This window comes from Cyprinus carpio, chromosome A9 (genome assembly GCF_018340385.1).
Source record: "Cyprinus carpio isolate SPL01 chromosome A9, ASM1834038v1, whole genome shotgun sequence".
Taxonomy (NCBI): Eukaryota; Metazoa; Chordata; class Actinopteri; order Cypriniformes; family Cyprinidae; genus Cyprinus; species Cyprinus carpio.
Genome location: NC_056580.1, coordinates 11,900,673 through 11,918,432, shown reverse-complemented (window position 1 = coordinate 11,918,432; position 17,760 = coordinate 11,900,673). Strand labels below are relative to the sequence as shown.

At 36.8% G+C, this 17,760-nt stretch overlaps 1 protein-coding gene across 1 annotated transcript; it reads right to left on the bottom strand.

Moving 5' to 3' along the window:
- Window positions 1-10,927: 10,927 nt before the first annotated feature.
- On the bottom strand, window positions 10,928-17,067 carry prmt2 (protein arginine methyltransferase 2). Its single transcript, XM_042763486.1, has 9 exons — window positions 16,833-17,067; window positions 16,334-16,510; window positions 16,036-16,197; window positions 15,611-15,775; window positions 14,598-14,773; window positions 12,378-12,507; window positions 12,152-12,288; window positions 11,809-11,971; window positions 10,928-11,593 (listed from the first exon to the last, which is right to left on the bottom strand). The coding sequence occupies exons 1-9, from the start codon at window positions 16,914-16,916 to the stop codon at window positions 11,561-11,563; spliced, it is 1,227 nt and encodes a 408-aa protein (XP_042619420.1). The 5' UTR covers window positions 16,917-17,067; the 3' UTR covers window positions 10,928-11,560.
- Window positions 17,068-17,760: the final 693 nt, after the last annotated feature.

Here is a 17,760-nt window from a genome sequence, read left to right as displayed (position 1 = left end):
AGAAGTGTCCTCAGGTGGGTCATGCAGTGATGTAGGGTTATACTCAAAAATGAAGTTGGTCAGTTGATCAGACAAGTTCTTCCAGCCCTCATTATCAAATCTGCATTCATTAAAAAAATTCTTAAGTGTTTCTTTAGCATTGTTCTTTATGTTCTCTCGGATTTTTACCTCCACAGCAGTTATTGTCTCCTCTTCATCTACATCTTCAAATAGTGACTTGTAGTAGGGTGTTAAACAACACTAGCGGATTATTGAAATCAACAAGATAACTACTGGTAAGATAAAGAGAAAAGCCAAGCCGATTACATATAGACAAAAAGTATAGTAGTCACAAGGGAAAAAGTTGTCACAAGGGAAAATCTCATAAGGGCTTTATTTCCATAAATATTTGATTCAAAAAGCCAGTTCTACAAATGTGTGCATTTCAAAAAGAACCTTGACACCTTGACAAATATGCAAAGGAATAAAATAGTCTAACAACTAACCCAGGTCTATAATTTTATTTATTTATATTTATTGTGTTGGTGTGAAGACAACGATCATTTGGGTACAAACAACTATATACAACAGAAGGCTTGGTTATAAAATGACAATTGAATTACCATAAATATCAGTTAATTTAGTATTAAAATTTATATTACTGGATGGTTCATAACGTACCAGTGATTCAGACTGACATTTTGTAATATTCTTAGACTCAATGGCTGTAAGTTTCTCTTTACAAGGAAGTTGATTGGACCAATTCTATAAACAGATAGCATAACAATATTTTAATCTATGATTCTGAATTATGATTCTTAATTTTGATCTGTATATATAAATTACATTGTAATGAAGCATACAAAACTATAAAAACAAGATTAATATAAAAAAAAACTATAAAAACAAGTATAAAACCTAAATATGCAAACATCAAAATACAAAAAGAAAATATATAGTGGACCCAAAAAGCATCTGGAATTTGACACTTTTGGACACTGATGTCAAGCTCATACGTGCCCGAATGTAAAATCAAGTAGCATCTGATAAATAAATAAATAAATAAATAATCAAAACTAACCTTTTTCTGAGCCACCCTTTACATAACTTTTAACCAGCTGGTCTCAATGTAATTTTTCATTGAAAGTTTTTTTTTAAATTAGACTTTCGTTAGACTTGAAGTTAGAAATTCACAGGTGTCCTAACCAGGTATAGTTTACTGTATCAACAATAAACATGTTCCACAAAGTTGGACTACCAGAAAATGTACAAAAAAAAAAAAAAAAAGGTCTATCATTTCATATTATGAAATCTAACAAAGGTAATTTTTGAATGAAAGTTTTGAATGAAAAGCATGGTTGTGGTTTTTCTTTAAAATGAATGCCACTTGGTTTGATATTATGTTATATAATGCCAAGAGGATGTATAAATATGTAATTGTGGATTAAGTGTTTTCAACATTCATTTGCAACAAACCCCTTTAAGTTAAGAAAACCCTTACAATACCCTTATTATTGTTGCTCTTACAATCGTTGCTCTTACAAAAAGTTTTTTTCAGAACAATGAAATCCATTTTTGAATAAGTAACTAATTGATCTATATTCTAAAATTAAAGACATGAAAGTATTGGCACATTAAATGAATCATAGTAAAAGTAAAAAATAAATATACAATAATTTTTTCATTATCAAACATTTTATTCTATGATTATTTGACAATAAAAAATATTTCTTGTATATTGTTTGTAACTTTATAATGGGTCTTACTGAACAACTGAACACTTAAACAAACAAAACGAAATGCTACATTTTTGAGAGGGTTAATGGGTAATTGTAAGATCATACAGAGTAGTAGACTTGAGTTTGTAAATAGTCTAATGGTGGGGTTTTTAGTATAATGTCAATGACTTACAGCTGCAGAGGAATCAATTTATCCTGTATCAATTTACTCTTCGCTAAACTCTTAACCCTGTGTAATATCATAAAGATTCATCTTGCTGCCTCTGCCTCTCTCCATGATTGTGGGGCTTCACCTGTTGACATTATATGCATGGTTAAAGTAATTAAGCCACATACTGCAGGTGTTATTTGGGGTCTAAAGATTTTTTTATGGATGGCCATCTGTGTCCTCTGCCTTTTCTTTGGTAGCTAAATAAACTATTTAGCTCTTCTGTAGTAATCTCAAGCGCCAGTGCTTTGTTCTGTTGTTCTTCTGTTGATGGCAGGTGCATAGAGTCTAGAAATCTCTCCAGAGTTGGAGTACCCTGACTGTTTGAGAGTATAAGTCTTTGAACTATTTTACAATGTCTTTTCATTGTGGTTGATTAATTTTTGGTTCTGTTTTTTTATATTTTGTTTTTTTTTTATTTTCTAGGGTATTTTTGTTTTTCTATTTTTTGTGTTTTGTCTTATTGTGCTACTTTTTTTTGAGGAATTGGAGCCATTTTTCTTTTTTCTCATCATGTGGCAGTTGTCTTGTCTAACTTTGTTGAATCAAGTCAATATTGGTCTGTCTTTCTGTTCTAAGTTTATTTTTTCTATTTCTGCTTGTAGATCTGATAATCTTTTGTTTTTCTTTATTTACAGTTATCTTGCTCAGTTTCTGTGAACAGTAAAGCTGTACAGTAAAGCCCCACCTTCTTTGATTTGATTGGCCACCTAAATCATTTTGACATTGATGAGTGCTGAGGCAAAAGAGCATAATGTGACTTTTAAAACTGCATCCAGATGGAGGGGAAAGACAAAGCAAAGGCAACAACACAACATAAAAAGCAGGTGTATATCTTATGTCTTTTAACTGACATCTGGCAAATGCAGGAATTTGTGTTAGAAACCTGCTGTTTTGATGACTGATGATCTGAAAATAAGTTGACTATCATGAACAACAGTTGAACATCACCAAACAGGCTAAAATATACATTATATATATTATATATATATATATATATATATATATATAGATATATATGATGACTGATATATATATATATTATATTATTATAGATAGTTTGGATATATATATATATATATATATATACTATATATATATATTATATATATAATTTTAACAAAATTGTCATTAAACAAAAGTCTCATTTCAAAACACCACTAATATAAAGGTACTACATCATGTAATTTTGGAAACTAACTCACAAATTTCAAATTTGTTTTATGGACCTTTGTCTACTGAAATTGTTTTTGAAAAGATCTTTTGCTAGCTGAACAACTGGTTTGATGTTAAACTACAGTACAATATACTGAACACATTTTATTTCTATCCCTCACAGCCTTATATTCATTACGGTCAAAAATTAAATATGGCACTACCCTGATTAAGGTCTATAAATTCAATGCCCATATGGGACAGACAGTCATTATTCTGCATGTACAGAAAATAGACGTTGAAATCTGATGAGATGGAAGATGCAACAGTAAAGGGTTAATGACGAATCTGGGTTCACCAACACTGCACTAAATACACAATACTGCATTGCACTTTTCTGTTGTAATATGGTTCATAACTTGTAATGCTCTCCTTATATTATCCTGTGTCTGCCTTTTTGTGTAAAGTACATTTAGGTCTGGTATTGATCTATATGAGCAGCATTTGAGTGTATAAATCTTTGAACTACAGTGCCAACCACTTATATTGGCACCCTTAGAAAATATGAGCAAAGGTAGCTGTGAAAATAAATCTGCATAGTTTACCATTTTGATCTTTCATTAAAAAAATTCACAAAATTCTAACCTATAATTGAAGTAAAACAATTGAAATTGGGGGAAACTCACATTATAAAATAAATGTTTTTCTCCAATGCATGTTGGCCACAATTAATTGGCACCCCTTGAAATTCTTATCAGTAAAATATCTCTTAAGTATATTCCTATTCATATTTACATTTTTTTTTAGCACACCAGGGTGACTAAGAGAATGAAATTCTCCAGCCATGACCTCCTGTTCCACAGGATAATAAATAGAAGGACACAAAGGCCAAATTCCCTTACTCATCTATCAAAAATAGTGAAACCAAATAATATATTTGATGTGCAGAACAAGATTGTTGAGCTTCACAAAATAGAAAGTGGCTACAAGAAAATAGCTAAAGCATTTAAAAACCCCATTTCCACCATCAGGGCAATGATTAAGAAGTTACTATCAACTAAAGATGTTACAAATATGCATGGAAGAGGATATGTGTCTATATCGTCCTAATGCAGGGTGAGGAGGAGAGTTCGAGTGGCCAAAGACTATCCAGAGTCTGCAGAGATTAGTTGAGTCTGGGGATTAGAAAGCTTAAAAAAAAAAAAAAACCTTCATCACATGTTGTTCGGGAAGGTTTCAAGAAAAATCCTCTTCACTCATCCAAAAACAAACTCCAGGATATTCATTTGTCAGACATAATTGGAACTTTGAACAGGACTGGCTTCTATGGTCAGATGAAAGATGAAAAAATAAAAATAAAAAATAAAAATAAAAAATAAATAAATAAGCTTTTTGGCAGCAAACCAGGGTTTGGTGCAAACATGGATAAAAAGTACCCCATGCCCAAAGTTAAATATATTGCTGGATCTTTAATGTTGTGGGCCTATTTTTCTGCCAGAGATCCTGGGCATCTTGATCAGATATTGGCATCATGGATCCTACCAAATTCCTTCTCAACCAGAGCCACCGGCTGCAGCATTCTGCCCAAGTCTGATACTTGTTTGATAGTCTGGCGAAGGGTCTGGCCAAGAATTCCCAGCTCCTTAAGCAACTTGACGGTGGATGTTGCTTTAAAGCTCCTGCAGCCATTCTCCAGAGGGTGGACGGACACTTTCCAGCCATGCTGTTGAGCATCATCTACCATTTCCGCATACTGTAATCTCTTCCTCTCACTTGCCTCCTCTGTAGCGTCTTCCCAGAATACTGTTATCTCGATGAAATAGACAGACTTCAGGGCGTCAGACCAGAGTACTAGATCTGGTCTTTGAGTAATGGTCACAATCTCGGCTGGGACTGTGAGTCGCTGGCCTACATCAACCAGCATCTTCCAGTCTCTGGCTCCCTCCAACTGTCCAATCTTCACCAGTGAAGTGGCCCATCTCCACCCCTGTTCCCGGATGAACAACATCTCTTCAGTTGATATTATGAGAGGTGTGGAGTTGGTAGATGTTCTTTTGAGTTCAATTGCTGCAGCCAGACATTTCAGCACTTGGTTGTGCCTCCATGTATATCTGCCTTGGGAAAGGCTCACTTTGCAGATGGTGAGGATGTGTCTGAGGGTGGCTGGGATGAGCAAAGAGGACATGATGGATCTTCTCCTAACCACTGCTGGAGTTATTTTGGTGACGGAAGAACATCATATGTAGCTCTGAGGAGAAAACTGATCATTCCTGCCTCAATTTCCCAGAGATATTTCCAGCTGATCTTCCTTTTTTCTATGCCCTCCCAGTTGGTCCACTGAACCTGTTGTGTTTGTCCAAAAGCCTTGGCATGTCCTGCCGCTTCCACCAGATGACAGATTTCTTGGACCACTAGTTTCTGCCATTCTGATGGTGTTGTCTTGTTCCATAAGGGTCTTCCCGGAGATAGGCCCAGGCCCCCTCTCCCACGTTAGACATGACCCACAATGTCAGCATGATTAAGTGCTGATTTTGCTAGTTGTACTGCATAGCCTGGTGTCCATTTTTGTCCCACTGTCAGGGGTGGTCTAATATCCTATATTAAAAGATCTCGGGATTCTGAAAGTGTCATCACTTGCCTTGCTTTAGTGCATTTAAACTCTTCCACCAATCTTGAGAGAGGCAGGTCAAGGATGCCTTGTCCATACAGGCTGATGCTATTTAGACATTGTGGTACCCGTAGCCATTTCCTCACATAGTAGCTGATCTTCCTTTCCATCTTCTTAACTTTTCTGAGAGGCGTATCAGCAACAGTAAGAGGCCACATCAGTTGGGGCAATAGGCCAAACTGTAAGAACCAGAGTTTTAATTTGCCTGGAAGCATGGACTGATCGATGGTCTCTAGGCTCCTCTTAACTTCCTGATTGCGTTGCTGTACCTGTTCACAATCCTTGAGGCTTCTATCGTAGTGTCTTCCCAGACTTTTAATGGGCTTTTTTAGAATAGTTGGAATTGGTTCATCATTAATACAGAACCTTTGGTCAACCAGTTTTATTGCGACGATGGAAATGCTCCTGGATTTAGATTGATTGATCTTCATCCTGGCCCATGTAATGTTTTCTTGAAGTTTGTTAAGTAAGTGTCTGGTACAAGGTTATATCCTTTGTCTTTTGTTTTCATATTCTCCAGGATATATGAGTTTCTCGGTTTTAGGTCAGCGGTCGCCAACCCATCAATCTCGATTGGTAGATCTTCATCACTGACCCAGTAGCAACCAAAAACAACAGAAAAATAAGTTCAAGAATATATAAAAATAAGTTCAAGGCTGGTTGCATCCCACATAAAATCCTGTCTCCCTGCTACACTAGACCCATTTCAATTTGCCTATCACCGCAATAGATCAACAGAGGACGCCTTCTCAACGGCACTTCATTCTGCCCTCACCCACCTGGATGGTCAAAACACACATGTGAGAATGCTGTTCATTGATTTCAGTTCTGTATTTAATACTGTAATCCCTCCCAAGCTGATCTCCAAGCTCAGCCAGCTTGGAATCAGCACATCCATCTGCAATTGGATTCTAGACTTTTTGACTAACAGACCTCATTCTGTTAAATTAGATAACCTCTCCTCCTCCATCATCACCCTGAACACCGGCATTCCACAGGGCTGCGTACTGAGCCCTCTCCTGTACTCCCTATTCACCTATGACTGCGTTCCTGTTTATGTCTCCAACACCATAATCAAATTTGCAGATGACACCACGGTGGTAGGTCTGATCAAAGATGATGATGAGTCAGCCTACAGGGATGCGGTGCAGCACCTGGCTGTGTGGTGTGCCACCAGCAATCTAGAACTAAACACCCAGAAGACAAAGGAGATCATTGTGGACTACAGGCGGACTAGGAGTCATGCACACACACCCATCTACATCAACGGAGCTGTAGTGGAGCGTGTGTCGAGTTTCAAGTTCCTTGGCATCCGCATCTCTGATGACCTCACCTGGTCCCATAACACCTCCACCCTGGTCCCATAGCAGCGCCTTTACTTCTAACGAAGCCTTAAGGAAAATTCACCTGAATCCCAGGATCCTTGTGGAAGTCTACCGCTGTACCATTGAGAGCATACTCACAAACTGCATCTCAGTATGGTACAGCAATTGCTCCGCATCTGACCGCAAAGCACTCCAGCGAGTGGTGAAAACTGCTCAACGGATCACCGGCACCCAGTTAACTTCCACTGAGAACATCTATCACAAGCGCTGTCTGGGCAGAGCAAGAAACATCATCTAGGATGCTTCTCACCCTAATCATGGACTTTTCACTCTCCTTCCATCCGGCAGACGTTTACAGGAGCCTACGCTCTCGGACTAGCAGGCTCAGGAAGAGCTTCTTCCCCGAGGCCGTGACCCTTCTGAACGCCACACCATCAATCTAACCGGCACCTGCTTTATTACTGCACTGGTCAAAGTACCTTACATACATGTATTTGCACTCATATTTTGCACAGACTGCACACTGTTCTAGCTATCGCACTGTAAACTAAGTTGTTACTGTACAAAGCACAGTAAACTATTCTATAAAAATATAATTGCACTACTGTTATTTTGAATAGAATTCATTTTAACAATACTTTTGCACACTCATCCAACTGTTACCACTGTTCTCATGTTGCTGCTGTTCATAATGTGTATATATAATCCTACATTGCTCTGTTCATAATGTACATACAATCCTACACTGCATTCCTATTTATTTTCTGTATAAACTCTGCTCAATACTGTATAGAGCAACCCCACTGTACATTCTGTATATCATAGCTTCAATTACTCTGCACTTTTATGTATATAAAACACTATATTCTTGCACTTCTGGTTAGATGTTAACTGCATTTCATTAGCTCTGTACTTGTACTCTGCATAATGACAATAAAGTTGAATCTAATCTAATATTACATTTCTGCAGTCTTTATACTTCTTTTTTATGCTTCTTTTTCTGTTATTTATGCTTCTTTTTCTGTTATTTTCGGGAGCTACTGGGTCAGTGATAAAGAAAAATACATCATGCCTGAGTCTGTAAACAGGACTTTAACAGAGGCCAGAGACGCTGAAGATGGACACAAAGAGGAGAAAATAGCTACTGTATCAGGCAAAGCAGCTCACTGTTCATGATGCTCGAAATATAGAATGAAAATAAAAAATATTGACCTGGAGGCGAGGGGTTATATGAATGTATCACTGAAGGGAACTGACTGTCTTCAGAAGTTTCAATGGCAATGGAATTTTCTTCTCTTTCTTCTGCGTGAAGTAGTATTTATAAGCGCAGCACTGCTTTGTTTTCAACGCTAACCAAGGAAATGTTGTATCCCTGCTGTTGTGTAATCGCCACCTGATGTCAGAGAGTGAATTTGCATTCAGCATTCAGCCCATCTGCTGCTTTTATTTCATGGAGATGTTTTATGTAGAATAATTTCACAAAGATAAAGTCAGATTGTACGTTTTTTGCTTTAAATCAAGAAATTATTTAATAATTAAAATTATTTAATCTAATTAAAATAAAAATCAACTGCTCATGCAATGTGTGTAGTATCTTTGCTTGGATTGTGATTAAAATTCAGTGGTTGCCTCTAATTTCAAATGGCTAGATACTTTTATTTAAGGCCAGTTTGCTTGTTATAGAGCAAATAAAGAATTTTAAAAAATGCTTCAAAAAGAAAGAAAAAAGTATCAGAATTGGCCAATTTACTTGAAAAAAGAATAGGAATTGGCCATGAAGAATCATGATCTGTGCATCACTAATTACTAAATAAAAGGCCTCAAATTGGAAGTACAATCTGGGCTGTCTTTTCCTATCAATTCTTCAATAGGTAGATCTTGTCGAGGTCAGGGATCTCAGGCTTAAAAAGGTTGGTGACCCCTGTTTTAGGTCTTGTCTCATAGTAGGCTATACCTTTTGTTTGACAGATTTTAGCCATTTTTCTATTTACTCATCATGTGGCAGTTGTTGTCTTGTCTAACTTTGTCGAATCAAGTCAATATTTGTCTTTCTGTTCGATGTTTATTTTTTTCTATTTCATCTTGCAGATCTGATAATCTTTTGTTTTTCTTTTACAGCGATCACGCTCAGTTTCTGTGAACGGTAAAGCCACGTCTTCTTTGATTTGATTGGCCACCTCAATCATTTTGACATTGATGAGTGCTGAAGCAAAAAAAGCATAATGTAACTTTTAAAACTGCATCCAGATGGAGGGTAAAGACAAAGCAAAGGCAACGACACAATATAAAAAACAGGTGTATTTGACTGTGTTATATGTCTTTGCACTTAACAAACAGGCTAAAATGTACATGAAGTCTGAAATCGTTTGTTTTCATTTCAAAGGCTACTGACCACCACTGGTATTAAGGTACTATATCATGCCATTTTGGAAATTTCAAAATTGTTTTATGGAGCTTTTGTCTGCTGAAAGTGGCCACATGGAACAGGCAGTAGTTCTGATTCTGCAGACATTGTGCGTACAGAAAATAGACTGCAAAAGATGCAACAGTAAAGGTATAATAACCAGTGTACAATCTCTGACAGTTAGTATAATAAGATAAAAAAAAAAAATTATCTCACCAAAAGAATATGGTATAAAGATAATTTGATCAATTTCATGACTTTGATCTGCCAGTCCAAATAATGTTTGATCCCACCACTGTGATAGGTTTCCTTTTTTTTTTTTTAAATCTGTTTTCACAGGCACCAGAAAAATTGCTTAGTGACAAATGATTCACATGATTCACATCTGGCATGAATGCCAGAGAACAAGGAAAACACTACTGCTCAAATGGCAAAATACATGCAATGTATCATTATATAACATCAGTAATGGCGCTTTTCCACTGCATGGTATTCATCTCACTGGATCCCCTCCTTGGTTATCAATGAGAGGAACGTCTGTACTTCCTCAACAGACCACAAAACAGCCATTATTTTGTTGTTTAAAAAAAGGTGTGCTGGTTTGAAACTGTTGCGTTCGGTCAAAAAAAAAATTGGTGTTCCATCCTGGGCTGCGTTCCAGTCCATTTTTTATGCCCTTCATTCGCTAACTTCCCTCCATCTCATTTACTCGGATATTTTGTTATAATTTTTTTTTTATGGTATTCACTTGTTGAATTACCTTTGTATTGTTTTGTATTGGTAGGTCATAAGTCCTTGATCACTTAGGAGCAATGTTGTTGGGCAACTTTGGGCAATGTTACCATCAATGAGCAACCAGGTGAGAGACAGGGCCCACGACTGATCTAAAGTATCCAGATAGAAATTTGTTACCCATTCTCAATGGGAAAGTGCCCAAGCAACATTGCTCAAAAAGTTGGACCATGTATCATCAGCCTTAGAATACGCTATGGAGTTGGTTTATTATTTACATTTTCCCCCTTACGAATTTGTTTGGTTCAGCATTCTATATGTAAACAGGTATGCTCTGGTTGTTATTGTTGTATAAAAAAAAAATTTTATTTATTTTTTATATTGTTGTTTTGTTTGGTGTTTGGTTAAATTTGATGTGATATGAGATGATATTATTGTTGCATTGTGGTCTATAGAGCGGCCTGAAGTGTGCATATGAAGCAGACTCGCTCCCTCGGTCAAAATTGAGGGGTCGAGGGTTTGTCCATATAAACTTCCCTCGTCCACTTCACTAAGTGGAACGCACTTCAAAATGGCAGAGGGGGTTCCCCCGAGGGGAATTGCTTATGGATGTTTGCAAGTGCATGTCTAAAAGTGGAGTGGAACGCAGCCCTAGTGTCTCGTGTTGATGTTTTAATGTTGAGTGTTGTGGGTATTGTCTATTTTCTATAGGTGATCAGCAGGGTTTACACATCACATTTTGGTAACGGTATGGCTCGCTTGGAACTTCAGCCAATGTGGTACTGAATAAAGTACCAGGTACTGTACACAGTAGAAAACCCTGTGTACCTCCATGCAGTAGAAAAGCACCATAAGACAGCTAATCATAAACATTGTAATCAAAGCTGCAGCACCACATTTATGAGCCCTTAATTTGCAATTCATCTGGCACATGCACTCAGTGAGATCAAGTATTCATGAGCACACACTAGTGTACTGTTGCTCCATAAAATGCTGAACTGCCACTGATATAACAATTACAGAACAATGTGACTCTGCCCTACTCCATTGTTGTTATTCATAATCATACTCATTATTATATAAAAAAAATCACAGGCAAATATAAAATTACTGAGACCTGCAAAAAATCCATGTTTTCTAGAATTGTTAATAATATTTGTTGGATTCAAAGATTTTTAGAGCAAGTATTTGATAAAAACAGCTTTTTTTGTCAGTTTTGAGAGAAAAGAAACCTGAAAATCCATTTTATAAGGTGAAGGTAGTGTCATGTTTTGTGCACTGCTGTTTGTGTTACTGCAAAGGGAAAGAAAAGGTTCTATTTACTGAAAATGTTAATGAATGGGTCATGGGTCATCTCCACATAGGAAAACACTTTGTCTGGACCTGCAAAAATATTAGAATTTGAATGAAGAGGGCTTTAAACGTTCATGCTGGTATTACATCTGAGATTTTGTAATATCCAGGTAAAAATCCACAGGTAAATGTTAAATAAAAAAAAATATAAAAAAAGCAATTGCCAAAATGAATCAAAACAACAGTAAAACAAGTAATATGATTGATTTAAAGGAGATCAAGTAATGATACATGTAGAAACTCACCTTTTTATCTTCTGTGCTATTTATGTTCCATGAAAATGTGATTGACAAGTGACGTCTCCAGACTGGATTTCTCTGCAGACATATGGACCCTACTATAATGTCCCCTTCCTCAACTGTCACTGGTGCATCTAACATAAAGAGAGTCTGTTTCCAGTGAGTGATCCTGGGAATAATGAAGGCTTTAAGGTTTTACATTTCAGGGTTCAGATTAATGTTTTACATACATATTGTCCTGTAAACTGTAAATTTAAAAGTAGAACTTGCATTCACATCTGAAATTGTGAAATGAATATGAAGTATGCTATCATTTATGTTTATTTGGTTATTTTTTTATGCATCATACTCTGAAAATGGTCCGGTGTTCAACTCCAGTGATGGTCCATCCTCTTCTAAACTCTGAAAATGTGCACTGAACCAGACAGTGAAGCCATGAAATATGCCTGACTTCTCAACATTGAAACTAAACCCTCCGTTGAGTCTCTGAGCAGAAGTCAGGAAAAGAAACATAATTTACATGTGCTTCCTTTTAAATAATGGTTATTTCACCTAACCCAAGTTCTAACATTTACCTCCAAGTCTGAGACCTGTATTGTGACCATATCAAGAGTAATAACATCGGCTGGTGTGGACAAACAATCCTCAGGCAGGAGATGATGGCTAAATGTAGGCTTGGAGAGAAACTCCTTCTGTGCAAGTGACCTGCGAAACATTAACAAATGGTCATTTTTAGCAGTTATCATAACAGAGATATACATAGCTTATGAATTTGGTCACTTTGTGACAAATCACAATACAGTTTTTAATTACTCTTATTTAATTATTTATTCATTCAACAACTGATTTAAATACTTTTATTAAATACAAAATGTAATTGTTAATTAATTAATATGTATTTATTGCGCAGTAGTTTAAGAACTTCTGAATAATTGCTGCAAAGACTTTTAACCAAATGGTCCCAAGTTGATTTCTAGTGGATATGTGAAGTTGGTGTCCTATCGGAGTAAACACAGTTGTAGTTCATCACATTGAATATAAACATTCATAAATAAATGTTCCCCTAATGTTTGACAATCACAAAGTCTAACAACAATTTTATCTTTCATTATAAATATAATTTCAATAGGTCTGGGTTTTGTTCAAAATTTTAGCTTTTTTAAAACCAATACCTTGACTTTGATACAAGTTCCTGAATGATACTTTTCTATACCAATTTTATGAACAACATTTTACATTTTAACTATTACATAAAAAAAAAGGGTTTATTTTTTTTTTCAGTTTTTTGACATTTTTACAGACTCAAAGTCTAATCTCCTGAGCCACTGCACAAATGAACAAAATATAACCAACACAATAATTCAGTGCAAATAGTTTTAAGTGCAAAATGAAGAGTTTCAAGTCAGTATGTGACGCTCGCAGCTGCATACTTAAGATCTTTAAGTCACTCAAGAGTTCTTCAAAAAAATTAGCGTGTCTGCTTTTTCAGGAGACAAACAAGCATTGGTGAAATGCAGCCACACTTTTGATCTTTTCCACATCTTTCAGGCTCCATTCACTAGTGTGTTTTCGTTTTAAAATGCATAGCTTCGACCAGGGGTTTTCAAAGCTGTCCTGGAGGACCCCAGCCCTGCACATTTTGTATTTCTCCCTTATCAGACACACCAGATTCAGGTCTTGCAGTCTCTGCTGACTAGCTGATGAGTTGAATCAGGTGTGATAAATGAGGGTGACATACAAAATGTGGAGGGGTGGGGTCCCCCCCGGCTTAGACAGAATAGTCTTTTCAATTCATTTTATTTTGATTTGATTTTGTGATTTGGATTATTTGATTGCTGTGTTGTTTTGTTTTGTTTTGTTTTATTGCTCACGGTTGATTATGTCAATCATATTACGCGTTCATATCTCGCCCTGTCTCCGATGACGAACGTCCATGTCACTTCCGTGTTCAGTTCTGTACAGAAGAAACCCAGGAAAACATTTCTACAGATTAAACATGGAGCTAATAAACAAAAGATTACGACAGTATATGATCTGTATGTGATTTTCATGAGATTCTGCATATTTTCATAACAATACAGGGTGTTTACATGAGAAATGCTAAGCAGGTGCAGCGATTAGTTTGATATAAAAGGCTACAAATAAAAATATTTCAACAACATTATATGGCCAAAACCCCTATATTAGATCACAATCAGAAGTTATTGCAAACACTCAATGGTGGTTTAAAGTGAGTAAAAGCGAAGTATAAATCTTTAAATTGTCTTATGTAGCATGATGCTACAATGTGCATGAATGGTCACATGATATGCGTTTTCGGTCGTATGTAGTGTGGATGGGGATCTTTTCTCAAACACAGAGGAAACGCCAGTATGGACGAGAATCGTTTTCATTTTAAAACTAAAATGCACTAGTGTAAACGTAGCCTTACATCTATGGGGGTCTGATGCTTACACACTACAGCCTCAAGTGTGAGCCACGAGTGTTTTTCCTTGATGCCTCACCAGAGCCAATCACCAGCACTTGATTTAGGCACATTAAGCATGCAGCATGCTTACTGTGTCACTGTCGTCGATGAGATTAGGTATCGAAATTTGGTACAGAACGACAAAACATTTTTTGATACTCGATGGTATCAAGGCAATTCGGTTGGTGCCTAAAAAGTATCTCGATACCCAGCCCTACATTTCAAACCCACTTGATTGATATTTTGTCACCTAATGCAATGGCAAGCTGCTTAACTACACACTACAATTGGGTCAGAAAGAGTTGTATATCAATATGTAAGGCCTCACTGTAGGTAGCTGAAGTCTAGGCCATACGGTTTCTCCCAGAACTCCATTTTTTGCCTGTAGTCAGAGAAGGCCTGGCAAGGAACGACAGTCAGACAGGCAGAGGACGGCCACATCATTCCACCCTCCTTCAGCCAGCGATCACGTGCCAGCAACACTGACTCCACCATATACTCGAACTGAGAAACAGAGTTTTGTTTAGATTATTTATAAAGCACAGTTAAAAACACCAGACGTTGACACCAAAGTGCTGTACAAGAAATGTAAAACAAATTTAAAATCTAGAAATGTTTTTTACACCCTAAAAAATAATTAAAACATGAATAAAAATGGGTCTTCAAAGAGGATTTAAACAGACAAATGGTCTTAAGTGTCAATTTTTCAAAATTGAGATTTATACATCACATGAAAGCTGAATAAATAAGCTTACCATTGATGTATGGTTTGTTAGGAGGACAATATTTGGTCGAGATACAACTATTTGAAAAACTGGAACCCGAGGGTGCAAAAAAAAATCTAAATACTGAGAAAATCGGCTTAAAATTCGTGCAAATGAAGTTCTTAGCACTGCATATTACTAATCACAAATTAAGTTTTCATATATTTACAGTAGGAAATTTACAAAATATCTTCATGGAACATTATCTTTACTTAATATCCTAATGATTTTTAGCATAAAAAATATATATAATTTTGACCCATACAATGTATTTTTGGCTTTTGCTACAAATATACCCCAGCAACTTAAGACTGGTTTTGTGGTCCAGGGTCACATATGGAGGGGAATACTATTCCAGAGCATAGAAGCAGCCACTGAGAAAGGCCGGTTGCCTTTACTAAAACCCATTATTTAGAAGAATGCAAAGTCATATTACAGTTAAAGTGAAAATAATTTCCCAGAGAAAAGTGACATTATTTATCCACTCAACAGACCTACTATCTGTGTTCTGTAATATGCATTTGATTTTTGTTGGTAAAACCTGAACTGAAATATGCCGTAACAGCCATATTCATACCAGAAGGCAGTTGCCCATCCACTCTGACACTAGAACATCCACTTTGCCAGGCAGAGTGAGATTCTCGGCTCTGTCCTGAAACACTGTCACGACTCCCTCACAGCCATTCTGCCTCACTAGTTCCTCAGTGTGTTTTGCCATTGAGCTGGCCTCCACAGCATATACCTACAGGAACAAAAACAAGTGCACTAAACATCATGTGATTCTACTACAGACATGACACAACATGGACTCAGGTGTTTTAACAGCAATATGACAGACATTAGAGCCTATTTGTGTTATAATTTAAATATAAACAGCCATAAAGATACAAATGTCAATACAGTGACAATGATAAAAAAAAGCTCTTTCTATTGACCTTTGCTATGAATTTACACCCATTATAAGGTTCAATGATTTGAAAGCAAATATTTAGTTTGTCTCACCGTTGCAGGTTGTGCTAGACGGGCACAGAAGAGGCTGATAACTCCTGTCCCGCAACCCAAGTCCATGACCACCTTCCCCCTCAGGGCGGCACTATTACTCAGAATCACCTGCCTGTATGTTTCTGTGCGGGGTTTATCTGATAGCATCTCCAGATGAAGCCTCTGACAGCAGGATGCAGATAATACATATCAACCAAAACTTTGCTTCTGAATCAGGAATCCTTTGATTTTAATGATCAAAACCTTTTTTCATTGATGTTAGGTTTTAGACCGACTAGCTTAACATTTCAGTACTTACCAATGTCCCATAGTTGCCAAAGTATTCGTCATCTTGCCATGCATCTTCCTCTCCCTCAGCTGTTTGATGCAAAAAGCTGGATGGGACGTACCCAAAGTGACCCTGCAGTTCAGCCCACCACCACACGTCTGAACTCATGTCATGGACCTTCAGTTTATCACCAACTGAGAAACTAAGCTGTTGATTCAAGAAAAAAAAAAAGAAAGAAAGAAAATAAAATACACTTCTGTTTATTCATTATTTATTTGTTTTTCGTGTATCTTGTGAAGACATGTAATTGTAATTTTTAATCGATCTGCCTAAAGCTACTGTATGGCTTTAGAAGACTAAAAATATAGGGCAAATCATATGTTGATGACAGATCATTTGGTCAGTCACCTATCCCCCAAAATAAAATACTCTGATTAATGAGTAAATGCACTCTCACTCACTCACTCACTCAGTGGCAGTGAAATCAGTGTTTCATGTGAAAGGCGATCATTATGTGCACAACATGTACCTGCTCATCTCCTTCAGCCACAAAATCTGCAAGTCCGACATACTCTTTTGCTTCATGACTCTCACTGTTTTCATTTTCAAGCATTTCAGCAGCTTAAAACGTTGCGTTTGGAACGCGAACTTACTAAATCGCTACCGCAAAAAGTAGCAGGAACTGTTTGATTATTTCCACGGCGCCCCGCCCGCCGCACGATTTTCAAAATCAAAGTCCTGCTGCGAGGCCTGTGTGTGACGTGTGAAAACAACGATGCTGCATGTGATGCACATGTGATTAAGAGGTTTTTAGATGAAATGTGATAATTGTGTAAAATCACTGGTAGTTAGTAATTGCAGTGATCATATGTGTTACGAAAATGGTCAGAAATAAACTAGGTCATGGTTTAAAAGTTGTAACGTTGTTTAAATGTCTGTCAGGTGTTTTATATGATTATTGCTTACAGACAACCATGTGCAAATTTCATCAGCTGAGCATTTTCTTATTAAAACTCCTGTGTACCAAAGAATACTATTGTAGAATACTATTGTAGGCTACTGATCTGTTTGCTGTTTGCAAGAGTTACTGTTTTACATTTTTCACTTTAGTTATTAATTATAATATTAATATATGAAACCCACAACAGTTGAAAACAAAAACATAATATATACTGTCCCTGTTTTTGAATCACAAGTGATTCCAAAGATATGTCCCTGGTTTCCATTTCAGATATTTGGTCACCCTACCTCAGAACTGGAAGTTTGATCACAAACCAGTTGCAAAGGCAGATCACTTCATGCTCTCTTATCATCAAACTGAAGGTGCAGTGCATGTTCCTGAGCATCACACCGGTGTACACATTTGAAATGTGTACATCAGCCCTAGACTTCACTATTACCCACTCATGTTAAAGGACACTAGGGGGCAGGCAAAGACGGGATTAGGGGAATTTCTA

What these genes read in the sequence shown, in the direction of transcription:
- prmt2 (XM_042763486.1), bottom strand. Translation starts at nt 16,916, where the DNA reads ATGCTTGAAAATGAAAACAGTGAGAGTCATGAAGCAAAAGAGTATGTC. An exon ending in TGGCTGAAGGAGATGAGCAG is followed by an intron (nt 16,511 to 16,832) that starts GTACATGTTGTG and finishes TTGAATCAACAG; the next exon opens with CTTAGTTTCTCAGTTGGTGA. An exon ending in TTGGCAACTATGGGACATTG is followed by an intron (nt 16,198 to 16,333) that starts GTAAGTACTGAA and finishes TCCTGCTGTCAG; the next exon opens with AGGCTTCATCTGGAGATGCT.